General features: G+C 45.2%; 2 protein-coding genes across 2 annotated transcripts in view; one reads left to right on the forward strand and one right to left on the reverse strand.

The window, feature by feature from the left end:
- Positions 1 to 14,157, forward strand: part of TSPAN13 (tetraspanin 13) — a 35,344-nt gene extending 21,187 nt beyond the window's left edge. The window contains exons 2-6 of the mRNA XM_062178195.1: positions 4,000 to 4,167; positions 4,749 to 4,829; positions 5,465 to 5,578; positions 6,201 to 6,314; positions 13,060 to 14,157. Coding sequence (XP_062034179.1) covers positions 4,000 to 4,167; positions 4,749 to 4,829; positions 5,465 to 5,578; positions 6,201 to 6,314; positions 13,060 to 13,134 — 552 coding nt within the window. The 3' untranslated portion in view covers positions 13,135 to 14,157. The remainder of the gene's footprint in view (positions 1 to 3,999; positions 4,168 to 4,748; positions 4,830 to 5,464; positions 5,579 to 6,200; positions 6,315 to 13,059) is intronic.
- LOC133749060 (abl interactor 1-like) lies at positions 10,563 to 12,164 on the reverse strand. Its single transcript, XM_062178194.1, has one exon. The coding sequence runs from the start codon at positions 12,065 to 12,067 to the stop codon at positions 10,724 to 10,726; it is 1,344 nt and encodes a 447-aa protein (XP_062034178.1). The 5' UTR covers positions 12,068 to 12,164; the 3' UTR covers positions 10,563 to 10,723.
- Positions 14,158 to 17,796: the final 3,639 nt, after the last annotated feature.

Genomic DNA, 17,796 nt, shown 5'->3' on the forward strand with positions numbered 1-17,796 from the left:
AGAGAGAGAGAGAGGGAGAGACAGAGAGAGACAGAGATCGATCACAAGATGGCTGGGCCAGGCTGAAGCCAGGAGCTTCATCCAGGTCTTCCAAATGAGTGGCAGGGGCTCAAGCACTTGGGCCATCCTAAGCTGCTTTTCCCAGGCCATTAGCAGGGAGCTGGATCGGAAGTGGAGCAGCTGGGGCACGAAGTGGCACCCGTTTGGGATGCTGGTATTGCAGTGGCAGCTTTACCCACTATGCCACAATGCTGGTCCTGAAAGATTTTTTTTTCTTTAAGATTGATTTATTTGTCTGTAAGGCAGAATAAGGAGTTGGGGGCAGATCTTCCATCTGCTGGCCAAATGGCTGCAACAGACGGAGCTGGGCCATGGCCACGCCGAAGCCAGGAGCCTGAACTCCACTCTGATCTCCCAGTTGGGTGCAGGGGCCCATCCCCTGCTGCTTTCCCAGGTGCATTAGCAGGAAGCTGGAGCGCATGTGGAGCAGCCAGGACTGCAACTGACGCTCCAGCGTGGGATGCAGGTATTGCGGGGGTGGCTTAACCTGCTGGGCCACAAATGCTGGCTCCCCAGATGGATTCTTTACAGCTGTTGGGGTAGAAGCGTTTTATGTAACAGATGCTTCATGTTTCTGATGCTTTTGGCTCTGTGACCAAAAGAGTGAAACAGAGAGTGACCGGGCTCCCGCGAATGTGACTGAGGCCAGAAAGACGCTTCACCCCCAGCCCTTGATGTTGGCACATGGGGTATTGAGTTACGTCAGCGTGGCCAAGCTGTGGTCCAGCACACAGCCTAGGTGTTGCCCTGCGGGTGTTTGGTAGCTGTCAGTAGCAGATAGGGTCAGATGACTTCAGGTGAATCAGATAACCCTCCGTGATGTGGGCAGCTCTCCACCAGGTTGTTGAAGATCTTTAAGAACAAACTCTGAGGCTTCCCAAGGAAGAAGGACTGTGGCCTGAGTTCCCTCCTGACTTCGGAGTTGCTGATGACCTCAATGACATGGGCTAGTTCTTGAAGATCCCTGATTCCGTAGGTGTCTGTCTGTATTTCTGCCTCTTTTTCTCTCAGTGGGGAGATAGAGGCTGATGTATTTCCTCTCGCTTGAGAGCTCTAACTGACGCAGCAGGTGCTGCTGCTGGGGTGCGGGGGTGTGGGGGGGCCCTCATCAGCATTGGGACCAAGCTCAGAGTGTCCCTGTGACCTCGCGGGGGCGAGGCCCGGCCTGGGGCCCTTCTTCCTTCGCACCTCCGGCTGCTGCCTGTGACAAACGTGCTATATTTGGACACCAGCAAGCCAGAAATAAGTTCACTGGTGAAGGGGCGGGGGACTTTTTCTCAGTCCAAAACGAAACAGCTGATGAGGAGCCATCGAGAAAAGAGAGGCGCTGGACACGTTTCCTAGGGGAAGGATTTGTGCAATTTGTGCCCACCCCCTCTTCTGCATCTGAAGACAGGGCTTCTGTGTGTGTCCACCAGGTGCAGCCTTGACAGGAGAGCGTGGCTCTAACCCCGGGCAGATGCGTGCTGTCCTTCTCAGCTGTAGCCTCTGTGGCAAACGTACACACATATTTTGGATAAAAATACAAATGGACGTGGCAACAACTAGTGCTTTTTCTTGTATCTTTACATATGCAAGGCATTTTAATAACCAAGATTTGTCTGATTAATTATTTTCCATATGGAAAATGACATAGTTCAGCAGAAAAAGATCCATTTCAGTAATGATGAATTTACATTTCTTTAAAAACATTTATTTATTTATTTATTTATTTATTTTTGTTTGAAAGGCCGAATGGCAGAGAGAGAGAGGAAACGAGAGAGAGAAAGGGGAGAAAGGCGAGAAGAGAAAGAGAGAGAGAGAGATCTTTTGTCTACTGGTTCATGAGAGAGAGAGATCTCAAAGCTGGGCCAGGCTGAAGCCGGGAGGTGGGAGCGCACTCTGAGTCTCTCGTGGTGGCGGGAACCCAAATACTGGAGCCGTCATCTGCTGTCTCCTAGAGTGGGCGTTAGCAGGAAGCTGCATCGGAAGCAGAGCAGTCAAAGCTCCAACCTGGGTCCTTTGGTACGGAAATGCACCTGTGTCAAGCAGTAGCTTAAGCCCTGTGCCAAAAGCCCACCTTGGTTTTTAGATTTTTTTTTTTAAACATAGTTTATCTCAGCAAAAAAAAACTTTGAAATCCATACCTGCAAGGGGTCATCCAAAAAAAAAAAAAAAAAAAAGTCCACAGAAAATGCATATAATGAAAAAAAAAAACAAAACAAAACTATACATGGGTTTCAAATGTTTTTGTGCAAATTGACTCATTTTACTTCTGTTTTCCATGAACTTGTGAAACATACTGATACTTCCCAAGTGGGAATTACACTGTCAGATTGCTCCAGGTTATACTGTTGGCTCACGACTGAATTGAAGATTGTTGGTAGTTCCTGTTTTCTCTGGCCCACTCTGCCTAGGCTTCATCCTCTATCAGTTAGGGGCAGTCTTTATGTGGCACGCTGTTCATTTGTTACTTTATTTTTTTAAAGATTTATTTAATTTATTTGAAAGACAGAGTTTACAAAGAGAGGTAGAGACACAGAGAGAGAGGTCTTCCATCCGCTGGTTCACTCCCCAGATGGCCGGAGCTGTGCCGATCTGAAGCCAGGAGCCAAGAGCTTCCTCTGGGTCTCCTATGTAGGTGCAGGGGCCCAAGGACTCGAGCCATCTTCCACTGCTATTCTAGGCCATAGCAGTGAGCTGGATCAGAAGAGGAGCAGCTGGGACTAGAACCGGTGCTCATATGGGATGCTAGTGCTTCAAGCCAGGGCTTTAGCCCCACAGTGCCAGCCATCATTTGTTACTTTAAAGGAGTAATTGTAACTTTGAGTTCTATAGGCCACCCAGTAACCATTTAGGTTCTGCTTGTACATCTGGTATTGTGTTACAAATACATACAGAAATAAAATGATTGAGATATAATTTCTTCTTGGTCAGAATGCTGTTTCATTCTAAGAAATCTCTCATTTTTTTCATCCTGCTGCAAGTTTTAATGGCTTCTCTCTATGTATATTCATTCTTTAAAGGTTTCTCCCTCCCTCCCTCTCTCTCTTTCTTTCTTTTCTTCTTTCATTTGTTTGAAAGGCAGAGAGACCGAGACCGAGACCGAGACCTTCCAACCACAGGTTCATACTGCAAATGTTCCCAACAACTGAGTCTGGGCTTGGCTGAGACCAGGAGCCTGGAGCTCAGTTCATTTCTCCCACATGGGTGGCAGGGACCCCAAGTACTTGAACCGTCATCACCTGTTGCCTCCCAGGTTGTGTATTAGCAGGAAGCTGAGATCCAAAGCGGGGCTGAGATCTCAACCCAGGGAATGCAGGTGTCCCACACAGGGCTTGGCCGCTGACCCATTAAATTCTCTCCTTATGCAATAGACTAGATAAGGACATAGAGCAATTCATTTCTGCAAATAATCTTTTTCTTTGAATTTGTATTTGAGAAGCAGAGAGAGAGAAAACACAATTTTTGAATATTCCCTGGGCCAGGACCTGGGATAGGTCCCAGGGAGAAAGGTGAAGCAGGGTGGGAGACTGTACTGCTCCCAGTCTCCAAGAGAGAATGCGAGGGTGACATTGGGGATAAGGGACCCACATCCAAGGGACACACAAAGAGTACCCAGAGAAGAGGGAGATTCATGAGTCTTCGGGGGTCTGGGACAGTGGGGAGCTGGCCTTTGAGGAAAGGGTCACGGCTTTCCATGGCGTCCAGACCCTCTGCACACACTGTGGTTTCAAAAGCTGGAGGAGTACATGCTTAAGACTTAGCAAACCCCGCAGTCTTTTGCGCACGGGATTCAAGCGATTTGTGAAAACAGCTGCGTTCACCGAAAACAGCTGCGTTCACCGAGATCTCGGGCAGGTTTTCTAGCGCAGACCCTCTGCCCCGCTGCACAGGTGGTCTCCTTGGTCTGTAACCTCCTGTTTCTCCCTTCTCTTCCCCCACCCTGTGCTGGTGCAGTTGGTCAGCCTGCTGTTGATTGGGATTGCCGCCTGGGGCATCGGCTTCGGACTCATCTCTAGCCTTCGAGTGGTCGGCGTGGTCATCGCCGTGGGCATCTTCCTGTTCCTGATTGCCTTGGTGGGACTCATCGGCGCTGTGAAACACCACCAGGTGTTGCTGTTTTTTGTATCCTTTTTAAAAATGAGGATCTCTGCACGCCCCCTCCTCCTCCATTTGGGTTCTTACTTGATGACTGTCTTGATAGATGCAGCTAATTTAATATTACCCTCAGGAAATTTAATCAACAGGAAACAGCTTCTGCTCCTATTAGAAGTATTTCTTACCATCAAGGGATTGCACGTCTACATGTTCCCACCACTCTCTCCTGCTACAGTATAGTGTTCGTGTTTATGTATGAAGAACAAATAGCAACTGATCCATATTCTTTCCAGCGTGTTAATATTTGGTGGAGAATTTCATGCTTCCATGTATCTATCCTCAGTTCCTATTTTATACATGTGCAAGTTTTATTCTATCCTGTGTGAAATCCAAATAGACTTATTTTTTAGTTATGCAGTTATCGTTATTAGTATTTTCCTGTATGAACTTGCACCTGTAGTGCATTGTTGAAACAATAATGATGCGTGTCCTTGTGAATGCTCTCAAAGTGCCATCTGTTCCGTTTTCTCGGTGATGTTGCTTCCAGTGCACCCGCAGGTGTGCGATTTCAATAGTATTTGGAAATCTCCTTAACTTCTAACCCTCAGTATATGATTATTCTCTTACTTGTATTTATTGTTCAGTTTTCTGTGTCTTGTGCTTGCTTAGCCCTGAACCAGGAGCAGCAGGTGAGAAGAAATATATTTTTGTCTCCTTCTCTTTTATTATGTCCCCACGGAACATGGGTGAAAAGGAGGGTGGGAGAACCATGGGAACACAAAGCAGTTTCTTCTTGCCCAGAAAGCGATTGCACCATGCAGAGCTAAACCCTCTTGTGTCCTGTGGCATTCCTGGGGCTGATCGGAGCTGAAGACACCATGAGGGGTTGCTACTTTTTATGTCCCTTAAATGGGATTTAGCTCTTGCTGGGTATACAGTGCCGCTGCTGGAAGATGGCTACCCAGTCCTTTTTCTCGGTTACCCCTCGAGCCATTTGCTGCAGACTGTGTGTGAGTCTGCTCTAGCTATTATGCTTCCCAGGCACTAACTCGTGCAGGGATGTGAGCTTCTGCCTCATCGTGTTACCCTGAGAATTAGACCTTGGACTCAAGTGCTGCTTTTAAATTGCATGTACAACTAAGACCTGTTCATTCTTGAGATAGAAAACAGTGCCTCAATTTTTGTTGATGATCGAGGATTTGAAAATCTCTGCAGGTTTGTAGGGGCTCTATCAAGAGTATTTATTTGAGGTCAGAGGCCCCAGGCTTGTTTGTTGTCTGCAGAGATGGCAGGCAGTCGTGTGTGCAGTAAATGTATTTTCTAGGGCCAGCTCCTGGAGGTTGGCTGGAACAACACAGCAAGCGCTCGCAATGACATCCAGAGGAACTTAAACTGCTGTGGGTTCCGAAGTTTCAACCCCAACGACACCTGTCTGGCGGTGAGTACAACGCAGGAAAAGTGTTTGGGTGCAGATGAACATGGGCTGTCTGGGGCTGAGTTGCATATCCAATGTGTTTCACATCTGCTTGGGTTTCTGTCCCCACTATTGAATTAAGTACCTGTCCTCAGATGTCCACTGCTGACAGGTATCTGGGCCACGTTACACCAGGCAACCGAGACGGCTTTAGCAGTCATGTATTGGCAGATGTTGGTTTTGCAAGGGAAGGGCTTGGCCGTAAGAAACAGCAGCAGCAGGGCAAAGAGGAGGAATGCACATTTTGTTTTGAGTTGAAAGAAGGTGTGCTTTTCCCCTGATGCTATTTCCGACCCATGGGGATTCTTCGGGTTTGGTGTCCCTAATGCCTTCCCATTGTGGCTTGAACAGGCTGTGGGAGAGAAATAGCAGGGATCAGTTTCCATGCATTTAGGTTTTGGGCACCTCCCAGAGCCCTGGGTGTCCCCTCCGTGAAGCCCGTCCTGTGGGATTGCCTTCTCCCAGGGATCTGTATGACTTTCCTTTCACCGTGCAATCCTTGGTCACAAACGTGGTGGCTGTGACAGCAGCGCCCACAAGCTGGCCACCAGAGCTTTGTATCTCTTCCATTCTTCCATCCACACAGAGCTGTGTGAAGAGTGGCCACCCGTGCTCGCCGTGTGCTCCCATCATTGGAAAATACGCTGGAGAGGTGCTGAGGTTCGTGGGTGGCATCGGGCTCTTCTTCAGCTTTACAGAGGTGAGTGCGCGGGACTGTGTGGCCACGGGCACCTTGCCGTGACACAGGGGCCCCCGGGCATCCTCAGCTGAGGGCTGGCCTAGAAGAGGAGCTCTGACTTGGAGCTCAGAAATCCACACTGAGACAGGGTGGATGCTTCCTGGGTGAAATTTAAGAAATGGGTAAGATGAGATTAGAGGGTCTCTTCCATAATTCTAGAGTTGTATGATAAAATATAATTTAAACTCATATGCTTAAGTTGTAAGATATATATAATTTTATAAATTATATACTCAGTAGCTGTAATTTGGAAGGAGTAGCACAATCACCATGTTTAATGTATCTGTTAATATATCACACACAGACACACAAAGGTCAGAGTTGAAAAACCGCCTTCCAATACCATCCTTTATTCCCCTCTATTCCTCGTCTTCTGAGTCCTACATATACCCATTATTAATTTCGTATATAGGAGCCAGCGCTGTGGCGTAGAAGGTTAAACCTCTGCCCTCAGTGCCAGCATCCCATATGGACGCAGGTTTGAGTCCTGGCTGCCCCACTTCTGATCCAGCTCCCTGCTAATGCACCTGGGAAAGCAGCAGAAGATGGCCCAAGTGCTGGGGGCCCTACACCCATGTGGGAGACCAGGAAGCAGCTCCAGGTTCCTGGCTTCAGCCTGGCCCAGCTGCGGCCATCTAGGGAGTGAACCAAGGGATGGAAGATCTCCCCTCTGTCTCTCTCTCTCCTTCTCTCTATATCTCTGCCTTTCAAATAAATATACCTTAAAAAATCGTATGTGTATGAATTCTACATTAATATATCACTACCAAAAACATTTTAATATAGTATATATGCCTATAATCAAAACCACACACATATTTTACGATAACTTTTTTAAGGAATGCTAATTCTTTCTTTAGTGTCTTCACTAAACACTCAATATCTGTGGACATTTTTTCAAAAAAAATTTATTTATTTGAAAGGCAGAGGGAGAGACAGAGACATATACACACAGAGAGAAAGAGAGATCTTCCCTCCAGTAATTCACTCCTCATGTGTCAGCAGCAACTATCTGGGCCAGGCTGAAGCCAGGAGCTGGGAACTGAATCCAGGTCTCATGTGGGTGGCAGGGACCCAAGTGTTTGAGCCATCATCACTGTCTCTTGGGAGACACCCTTGGGGGTGAACATTAACAAAGAAGCTGGAATCAGAAGTGAATCTGGAACTCAACCCCAGGCATTCCCATGTGGGCTGTGGCCATTCTGAGTGGTTTCTTAACCATGATTCTGTATTTCCACCTTAGGGCCAAGTTTTGATGTTTCTGAATTGGTACCATGTATTGAGATTAAATTCATTTCTTTAATTCCTAAGTTCTGCTGATGGTAGTTTATTTCATGAAAAAATTACATAACTACGTAAAATAAATGCACAGGGATGCTTATGGTTCCCAGAGATCTTCCAACCACTGGTTCGCTCCCAGAATGGCTACAGCAGCCAGGTGTGGGCCAGGCTGAAGCCAGGAGCCAGGAACTCCATCCAGGTCTCCCACACTTGTGTTTGTAGTGGATAGTAGGGGCCCAAGCACTCAGGCCAGCATCTACTGCCTCTTAGGTGCATTAGCAGTGAGCTAGGTTGGAAGTGGAGCAGCCAGGACTCGAACTGGCACTCATATGGGATGCTGGCATTGCAGGCAGCAGCTTAACCCATTATACCACAATGCTAGCACCTGATTTTTCCCATATAGTTTATTCTTTTCATTTTATGTTCAGGAAGAACTTTCTGGGGCAGGCACTAGGCCCAGCAGTTAAAACGCCACTTGGGATACCCCATCCCACATCTGAGAGCCTGGGTTTGAGATCCTGTTCCACCCCTGATTTCAACTTCCTGCTAATATGCACCCTGTGAGGCTGCAGGTGATGGCTGAAGTGGATGGGTCCCTGCCACTCCCAAGGAGACCCAGGTTGATCTCCGTACTCCCGGCTTTAGCCTGGGCCACTCCCAAGTCTGCAGACATCTGGGGAGTGAACCAGGAGGGTGGGGGCTTTCTGTCTCTTTCTAGCCCTTAGCCCTTCAAATAAATAAAATAATAAAATCATTTTATAAACATACAGGCCTGCTATTATTGTTATTCAACATTGTACTAGAAGTTTTAGTCCAATAAGGAAAGGAAAAATAGTGAAGAGAGGGTGCAAAAAGCCAAAGCTGCCATTGTTCACTGCATTAATCAGCTTTTCACTACTGCAACCAAATACCTGAGACAAGAAAGTTATGATGGAATAGGGGTTTATTAAGCTCACGGCTTTGGAGGTTCATCTCCAAAACTGGGCAGTCCATTGGTTTGGCCTCTGTGGGGGTGGTGGATGGCAATGGTCGAGGGTATATGGGGGGAAGGTCACAGGACAATGGGCCAGGAAGGAGAGAGTGAGCCTGGGCCCAACTCAGGTTTTTATACCCAATCCATTCACAAGAAACATCTGAGGGCATGCCTCTGGTGACCTAGGCACCCCTCTACTGGTCCTGCCTCCTAAACACCGTAATTAGATTAGGTTTATTCCTTCTTAGTGCCGTACACATGACATATTTTTTTCCCCAAAGAAACATTTTATTTAAGGAGTACAAATTTCATTAAGTATGACGTTAGGAATAGAATGATTCTTCCCACCATATCTACCCTCCCACCCCTCCTCCTCCTCCCTCTCCCATTCCCAGTCCCAGTCCTATTCTCCATTAAGATTCAATTTCAATTAACTTTATTTTTTTTCCATAGGAGAATGGTTTATTATAAAAGACTGTACATAAAATTTAGACAACAGGTTATATACAAATTAAGAGAACATTCCACTTAAAAAAGGAATAGAAGGTAGCTAGCTGATCACTAATGACACTTGGTTTGAAATTAACAAAGGCAAAATGTATATGAAACAGTCACATTGATTTGGTAGCAATAATGGTCTTTAATTGTCAGAAATAAATGTTTTGCACTAGTCTTACCATTCACTATGCTGTTAGAAGTCTGTAACGCCCAATACATAACTGTAATTTGAAACTCAAACAAATCCTCAATACACAGAAACCCACACTTGAGTGCTCTACTTCACTATCCTAAGCAATACAGAATTATGCACAAGAAGAGAAGACATCCCTCTAACCCTCCCTTAAATTAAGAGGAGACACACAAAGTGCATGTGTTGCATTTCAATTATGTCAAAAGACAATACAAATCTGTTGGTTACGTAGATCTCTGTTCACTGAATAATACATGACTCACCTTCTTTCCAAATTATTGTATTTTAAAATCTTATGTTGCTAGTGCCAGGTAATGGATTAAATAGTGCCTATTCACAAATCTATCGCACTTACTTTTACAATATGTAAAAGATACTTATAATTTCCTTTCATCAAACCAGTGTACAATAGTCCACTGTAAAAGTAAAGGACAGGTATGGCAATCCTTAAAAATTTTACTTACAGGATGAATGTGTACACTTTGACACATTTTTGTAGCTTCAAAAGTTAGTTACTTTCAAAAAGGAATTCAGTAGATTGACTTGTAAATAACCATCTCAGATTTTAAATCTGCAAAAAATCCATCACATTGCTGTTGGGACAGATTAAGGCTAAAATTTTTTTCCAAGTTAATATATTGAGAAAATAGAACCATAATTCTATAATAAATCAGTATCTCTCTCTCTCTCTCTCTCTCTCTCTCTCTCTTTTAAAGCAAACCAGTGAAGGAAAGGACAAAAACATTTGGTTCACTTATATATTTATGAATGGAAAAAATTTATAATTCAAATTTCATTCATTAAAAAACTTAGGTACAAATTATAAGATTACAGATTAGCCTTTTGTTTGTTTTGCATGGAGAACTTAGAGACTCAATTCATTTCAGGAGACCGAAGTGTGAATACTCCAGGGAAATAGCACACAAATTAGAAGCATCTTGGAATTTTTCAGTATATTTCAACACATAAATTTTTATGCATGCTTTAAACAGTATTTTTTTTAAATGAGAGAATCTAAACAAAAAAGTATGACCAGCACCAGCATTTAAGTTTTCTGATTTTAATATTAGTTTGACATAGCATTAGTAACCATGCTCACTGAAACATGTAATGATACAATCTGAATCATATAATTCATTAAATATTATACCCCGCTTCCCCAGAATATTTAGGCTGGTCATAGAGTTAACATTGTGTAAGTAAGTACATAAGCGTAATCAGGGACAGCCTCTTGTATAAGTTGCTCTTTAGCAATACACAAACTGCCTCAGTGATTTATGCTTATAGGTAGACATTCAATTATACCAATAAAACAGCATGTCCTGAAAATATGGGCACATTTTAAAACATATTAAGACAATTCTGTTAATCGTAATAGTCCCACAGTATGACTGAGTAATAAGATCCTACTTTAAAAGCAAAAATCTAATCAGTATAGTGCATGATTGATTCAACATAGTTCCCAGGGAAGAGACCAGTCACTCGATTGCAGACTCCTTCATCCCAGCCATCATCATTCTTCTTTATAACATAAATGATTGCACCCTCCATGAAGGACAGCTCATCATCCTTGTCTTTTGTATAATCATATATTGCAACAACTTTCTCAATATAATTCTTGGGGGCCCAGGCAGGATCCCCATCTGCATATGGATCGTTATACTGGACCACTGCAGCCTCCTCGTCTTCGTAGTCCACTGGAGGTGGTGGTGGTGGAGGCGGAGAGTCATCAAACATAGGAACGTCATCCGGCGGAGGTGGTGGCGGGGGCGCTGGACTATCAGCAATTGAATTTTGAGAATAAAGTGGACCTCCATTAACATGAGGCTGAGCAGAAAATTGAGCGGTCACAGAGGGAGTTCGTCTGTATCCACCAGAAGATGTCGAAGAAGTGGTAGAGTTGTGTCGAGAGATCTCCCTGGTCATTGTGCCATACTGAGAACCAGGAGCTGAGCCCGGGGCTGCTGGTCCAACTGTCGGTGGCGATGGTATAGGCACAGCAATGGGAATGCCAATACTACTACTTCCACTGTTTTCTCGACTTCCACTTCCACCACTACTTCCACTGTGTGTTCTTGGTCTCTGATTCAAAGAAGCTGTCCGGCCTGGACTATGTTGACTTCCAAGCCTAGCAGGACTTGTCATGTAGTCATTAGGAACTGTTGGGGGTTTAACAGGTTCCAGGGTTTTATACGGAGTATTCCGTCCCAACGTTCCCCGGCCTGACATGGGAGGACTTGGTGGTTTCTGAGTAGGAGGATTTGTTCTCGACAATGTGCCAGTTCTTGCAGGCTGGTTATTTCCATGCTTGACACCATGGCCCACATCATCCAAAACTGTGTAGTCAATAGGTTTCCGAATATACCTTACAGGGCGCTCCATATTTGCAGGTGCTATTATTTTGTGAGTTCTTGATGTATTCTTATTGGTTGTCAAAATACCAATCTCTCTTCGAGCCACTTTCTCTTTATGAATATCCACAGTCTGTGAGATATGATTGATGGAAGACTCCATTCTCCGAAGCTGGGAGGCTTGAGTGTCCAGCAATTGGAGTACATTGTTGGCCAGTGCATTTATCTGATAAGCAACACTAGCTAGAGATTGGGTTGTGTAGGCTTTGGTCTCTTCTAAAGCTTTTCTCTTGTCTGTAGCCTGTATGTAGTTGTTTTCACAGTAGTCCGCCACCAGGGTCAGGTTCTGATAACTCTCTATCAGCGCCCTCTTGCCAGACGGGATCTCCTCCTCTAGTAACATCTGCAGCTCTGCCATTTTCCACCCCTCCGCATCGCTTCCTCGCGCGTGACAGAGGCAGGGGCAGCAAGGTCCGCCGAGGCTCGCAGCACCTCACAGCCCGGATACACACCGCCTCTCAATTAACTTTATACACAGAAGACCAACTCTGTACTAAGTAAAGATTTCAACAATTTGTGCACGCACACACACAAAACTGTTTGAGAATGAGTTTTACAATTAACTCTCATAACTCAACTCATTGAGGACGGAAGTCCTGCATGGAAAGTTAGTGCACAGTGATTCCTGTTGTTAACTTAATAATTAGCTCTCTTATGTGTGACATCAGTGATCACCCAAGGCTCTTGACATGAGCTGTGAAGGCTTCGGAAGCCTTTTGAATCCACCATCTCCGTAAGTATTTACACAAGACCATAAGCAAAGTGGAAGTTCTCTCTTCCCTTTCAGAGAAAAGTATATTCTTTGATGGTCCCTTCTTTCTACTGGGGTCTCACTCACAGATATCTTTCATGTAGGACATTTATTTTGTCACAGTGTCTTGGCTTTTTATGCAATAAAGGCCTTTCTTATTTCAATGTTTTCTCTGTGTGTGTAATATATATATATATATATATATATGTGAACTGCATTTGTGTATATGTATATAATATATATGTTTCCTTCTTTTAAAAAATTTATTTATTTATTTGAAAGGCAGAATTACAAGGAGAGAGAGAGAGAGAGAGAGGTCTTCCATCTGCTGGTTCACTCCCTAGATGTCTATGATGCTAAAGCATGGCCAGGCTGAAGCCAGGAGCCAGGAAGCTTCTTCCAGGTCTCTCATCCTCCACTGCTTTCCCAGGTGCATTAGCAGGAAGCTGGATTGGAGGTGGAGCATCTGGGACTTGAACTGGCACCCATATGGGATGCCGGAGTCACAGGCAGCAGCTTTACCTGCTGTGCCACAGTGTCAGCCCCCAGAGTTATTTTCTTGATAAACTAAACTTTCTTTGTTCATGTTCCTGTTGCAGATCCTGGGAGTCTGGCTGACCTACAGATACCGGAACCAGAAAGACCCTCGTGCTAACCCCAGTGCATTCCTGTGATCAGAAAATGAGGAAAACCTGCCACGTTCTGCCCTGGTCCACTTTCTCTAGTTTCAAGCTCAGCTCATTTTCCCATGTAATGAAGGAAGCAGTGTCTTTGGAATGACAGCACCCACAGTAGAATTATATATTTTTACTATTATGTTTCTCTCAATGTTTGTTTTTTTCTTCTTCCATGGCTGAAAAAAAAAAAAAAAGTGAGCCTTGTGGTCTCTTCGGAGCCCTGCATGGTCTCTCTAATCTGCTGTATGCACAGTGTCTTGCACTGTCCACCGTGGCCTTTGTAGCATTTTTACCTGTGGAAGAACTTGGTCCGGCGCCGTGATGTGGATCGTATTGTGAATCGGCATGGGCATCTTGCTGGAGCGAGCCTCTGTGGCCCTGTGCTGTGTAGGTAGTGACACCGGAGGGAGAGGTGAAGTTTACTCAGGCCACAAAGTCCAAGGTTCTCCCTTGTCGAGTTCAGTAAGGGAAGTCCAGGTTCCCGGATTTTGTTTTTTTCCTTGTTCTTTCTAGGAACGATGTGTCGTGGTGAAAAGTGTTAATATAAAGTGATTGATTTAGTTGTAGTTGCCTTTTATGGTTATGTCAGTGTATCTTAGAAGTAGCTCTGTCTTTAGAACACTGAGGTTAGGTTTTGGTTTTTTGACTTTGCCAGGTAAGTGCAAAGGAAAAGTGGTCTCATGAAATGTTCTCATGTGTGACGTACCTTCTGCCTTCAGAAAGGAATGGGTTGCAGTAATTCAGAAGGCGTATCTATGTCCTTACTCTCCTTTTATAATAATTCGGGGTCTGAAAGACTGCATTTTTAAATGAGTTATTATGAACACGTCGGCCCATGTAGCAAAAAGATCTTTGATTATCTTAAAAACCGTTAAATACTTTTTTCATGGAATTCCTGAGTATCGTAACAGCAGCTTGTCAAATCTAAGCATATCTGAATGTGATCTTCCATAATTTGAAACTGAAATAGTGTCGTGGTTCTGTATATTATGTTAAAATATTAAAGGATGGAAACTTTCATTTGTGTACGCGTGTTTGAATTCAAAGGAAGAAATGAAGAATTGGCAAATGAATGGAGGGATTTTTTTCTTGCTGCTCTGGGTTCTCTCTGATTTATTTTTATTTCTACTTTTTTAAAGATTCATTTATTTGAGAGGCAGAATTACAGACAGAGAGAGAGAGGTCTTCCATCTGCTGGTTCACTCCTCAATTGGTCATGACAGCCAGGGCTGTGTGAGGCCAAAGCCAGGAGCTTCTTCCAGGTCTCCCACGTGGGTGCAGGGGCCCAGAGACTTGGGCCATCTTCTACTGCGTTCCCAGGCACATAAGCAGGGAGCTGGATTGGAAGAGCAGCCAGGACTCGAACCAGCACACATGTGGGATGCTGGTGCCACAGGTGGAGGCCTAACCTATGCCTCTGACTGATTGAGCGCTGGCTGTGGCAGAAGACTCTGGTGTATTTATCGGATTTTTCAAAAGGATGAGAAAACGTAAACAGGATTAAACAAATATTTAGAAAAACTGCAGGAGGCAGAGAAGGTGACCACAAGCCACATTCTGGGTTCCTTTCCTGCTGTCAAAGGCCCCATTCAGCAGGGCACAAGGTAGGCTGGGTGTGCAGAACTGGTTACAGAGTACCGAAGATCAATTTAAGCCATAGTAAGCTTAGATTTTACAAAGTATCGCCAAGTTCTCTTTCCTTTTGTGTTAGCAATGACATCCTCTAGCTAAAATTTCACCTTCTACAATGAGCCTGCCTGGGAAATGTTTTAAGGGACCTGGAATACTCCTACATGAAGTATGTACACAGGGAAATGGAGAACTTTTTTTTTTTTTTCAGTAGTCCAGTTCCTTGTTAAAGAAAGGCTGCCTTTGGAAGAAAGGGTATTAGGTCTTAGGGTTGCCTCACAGGCACCTGTTGTAATTGAAGGACGGGCCTCCCTGTGAAACTTGCTCTCCCCGTGTGGGATGCCAGTGCTTCAGGCCAGGGAGTTAACCCACTGCGCCACAGCGCCGGCCCCCAAGATATTTGTTTATATATGTGAAACTCCTTTCCATTAGCCCTCAGAGAACTCTGGTTTTGTTTGTTTGAAGATTTCTTTACTTATCTGAAAGGCAGAGTTAGAGGGAGAGAGAGAGATTCTTCTATCCACTGGTTCACTCCCCAGGTGGCTGCAACCAGGAGTCCAGAGCTTCATCCTGGTCTGCCATGTGGGTACAGGGACCCAAGATTTGGGCCATCCTCTGCTGCTTCCTTCGGCATATTAGCAGGGAGCTGGATTGGAAATGGAGCAACCAGGACTTGAACTGTCAGTGACATGGGATGCGGGCACTGTAGGGGTGGCTTAGCCTGCTGTGCCACAGTGCCGGCCCCCTCAGAGAGCTCTCTAACTGGATCTATGTAGTTCATTTAGGATACCTACTTATGAGAAGGATATTAAAAATCTTGTGATAGTTTCAGCTGAGGTTTCTTTATCATTAAATCAACAATAGATGCTCAAGCACCTACTAGTGCTGGTAGTCATTGTAGGAGACAGAAAAGTATTGGAAATATCTATATATCTATATATATATAGATATATACATATATATTCTGGGAGTCGGCATTGTGCAGTGGGTTAAGCTGCCACCTGCAACATCAGCATCCCATATGAGCACCAGTTTGAGTCCCGGCTGCTCTACTTCAATCAAGCTCCCTGCTAATGCGCCAGAGAAAGCAGCAGAGGACAGCCCCAGCACTTGGGGCCTGTGCTACCCACGTAGAAAACCAGAATGATAGTTCTGGGCTTGTGATTTCAATCTAGCTCAGTCTCAGCTGTTGCGGCTGTTTAGGGAATAAACCAACAAATGGAACATCTCTCTCTGTAACTCCGCCTTTCAAATAAAATCTTTTATAAAAATATATATACGCTCTGGAAAAATGAATAATGCCAAAGGATCTGTTCAGGGAACGAGTCTTCCAAAGCAGTTAATCCCGGCAAGCAGTAGTTAACCAGTAAGCAAAGCATAATGTAGATGGCCTAGGGCCCAGGGCCGAAGAAGTTAGTGGGGATTGGGTAATACTCCTACAGGCATCCCACATGCTAGTGAATGTGAGGGTACTGCAAAGAAGGTCGTGGGAAGTAGAATTAAAAGCTAAAGTTTCTCTTGTTGCACAAGGAACTTTGAAGTCCACGTATGGTTTTTTCCTTTGTCTGTGTTTTGCATGGACTTTTTGAAGGTCTTGCCTCTGTGGTGCAGAATATTTGGTTTTGATTTTTTTGGGCAGAATATAGAGGTAAACACAGCCAGGGCCACTCGCCCCTGCCTGGTGCCCCACCCTGTCACAATGTTTTACACACATTGGTGCCCTCTGATCTTTAGTTGGTGGACACAATCTCACTGCCCTCTGCTTTCCCAGGCAGACCCGTGTGGATGAGGAAGATGGGAGCAATCCACACTGAGTGTGTTCCAGGCCGGGGCTCTCAAACCCAGACAGCCCAGATCCATCACAAGGCCAAAGCTGAGGGTGCAGAGGTTCTTTGGATGACCTTTCCTTTAGTCTTGTTTCTCTTAAAATTTGCATTTCTTTGAGAAACAAAGACAGAGGAAGAGTCTCCCCCTATCCAGTGATTCACTTCCCAAATCCCTGCAATGATAGGGGCTGGGCCAAGTCTAAAGCTGGAAGCCAGGAACCCAATTCAGACCTCTTACGTGGGTTGCAGGAACCTAATTACGTGAGCCATCATTGCTGGCTCCCAGGTTGTGCTTAAAGCTCAGGAGCTGGAGGTGGGAATTGAACCCAAGTACTTTGATGTGGGACATGGTGTTTGGTTTTTTTTTTTTTTTTTTTTTAAGATTTTATTTTATTTATTATTTGAAAGGCAGAATGACAGAAAGGGAGAGACAGATCTTTCGCCCTCTAGTTCACTCCCCAAATGGCCACAACAGCCAAGGCTGGTCCAGGCCAAAGCTAGGAGCCAGGAACTCCCATCCTGGTCTCTCATGTAGTGGGGAGGGGACCCAGATTCTTGGACCATCTTCTGCTGCCTCCCAGTGTGTTCACTGGAAGCTGGATGGAAAGTGGCCCAGCTGGGATGGGAACATGCACTCAGATATGGGGTGTGAGCATTGCCAAGTGGCAGCTCCACCTGCTGTGTGACCCTGCCAAGCCCTGGTGTTATAACCACTCTTCCAGTCTTCTGAAGGAGAAAGCTGCTTGCCAGTGGCTTTCTCCATGAGCCTTAAGTTTGGCAAGATCTGGCTAAAAGTAGATTGCTGGGGGCCAGCGCTGTGGCATAGTGGGTTAAGCTGCTGCCTGCTGTGCTGGCATCCCATATGAGTGCAGGTTCGAGACCTAGGTTTTCCACTTCCGATCCAGCTCTCTTCTGTGGCCTGGGATAGCAGTGGGAGATGGTCCAAGTGCTTGGGCCCCTGCACCTGCTTAGGAGACCTGGAGGAAGCTCCTGGCTCCTGGCTTTGGATCGACACAGCTCTGGCCGTTTTGGCCAACTGGGGAGCAAACCATCGGATGGAAGACCTCTCTCTCTCTTTCTTTCCCTCTCTCTCTCTCTGTGTCTCTCTCTCTCTGCCTCTCCTTCTCTCTGTGTGATTCTGACTTTCAAATAAATGAATAAATCTTTAAAGAAAAATGTGGCTTGCAGAAGTGTGTACGCAGGC

The sequence above is a fragment of the Lepus europaeus genome, chromosome 20, assembly GCF_033115175.1.
Source record: "Lepus europaeus isolate LE1 chromosome 20, mLepTim1.pri, whole genome shotgun sequence".
NCBI lineage: Eukaryota > Metazoa > Chordata > Mammalia > Lagomorpha > Leporidae > Lepus > Lepus europaeus.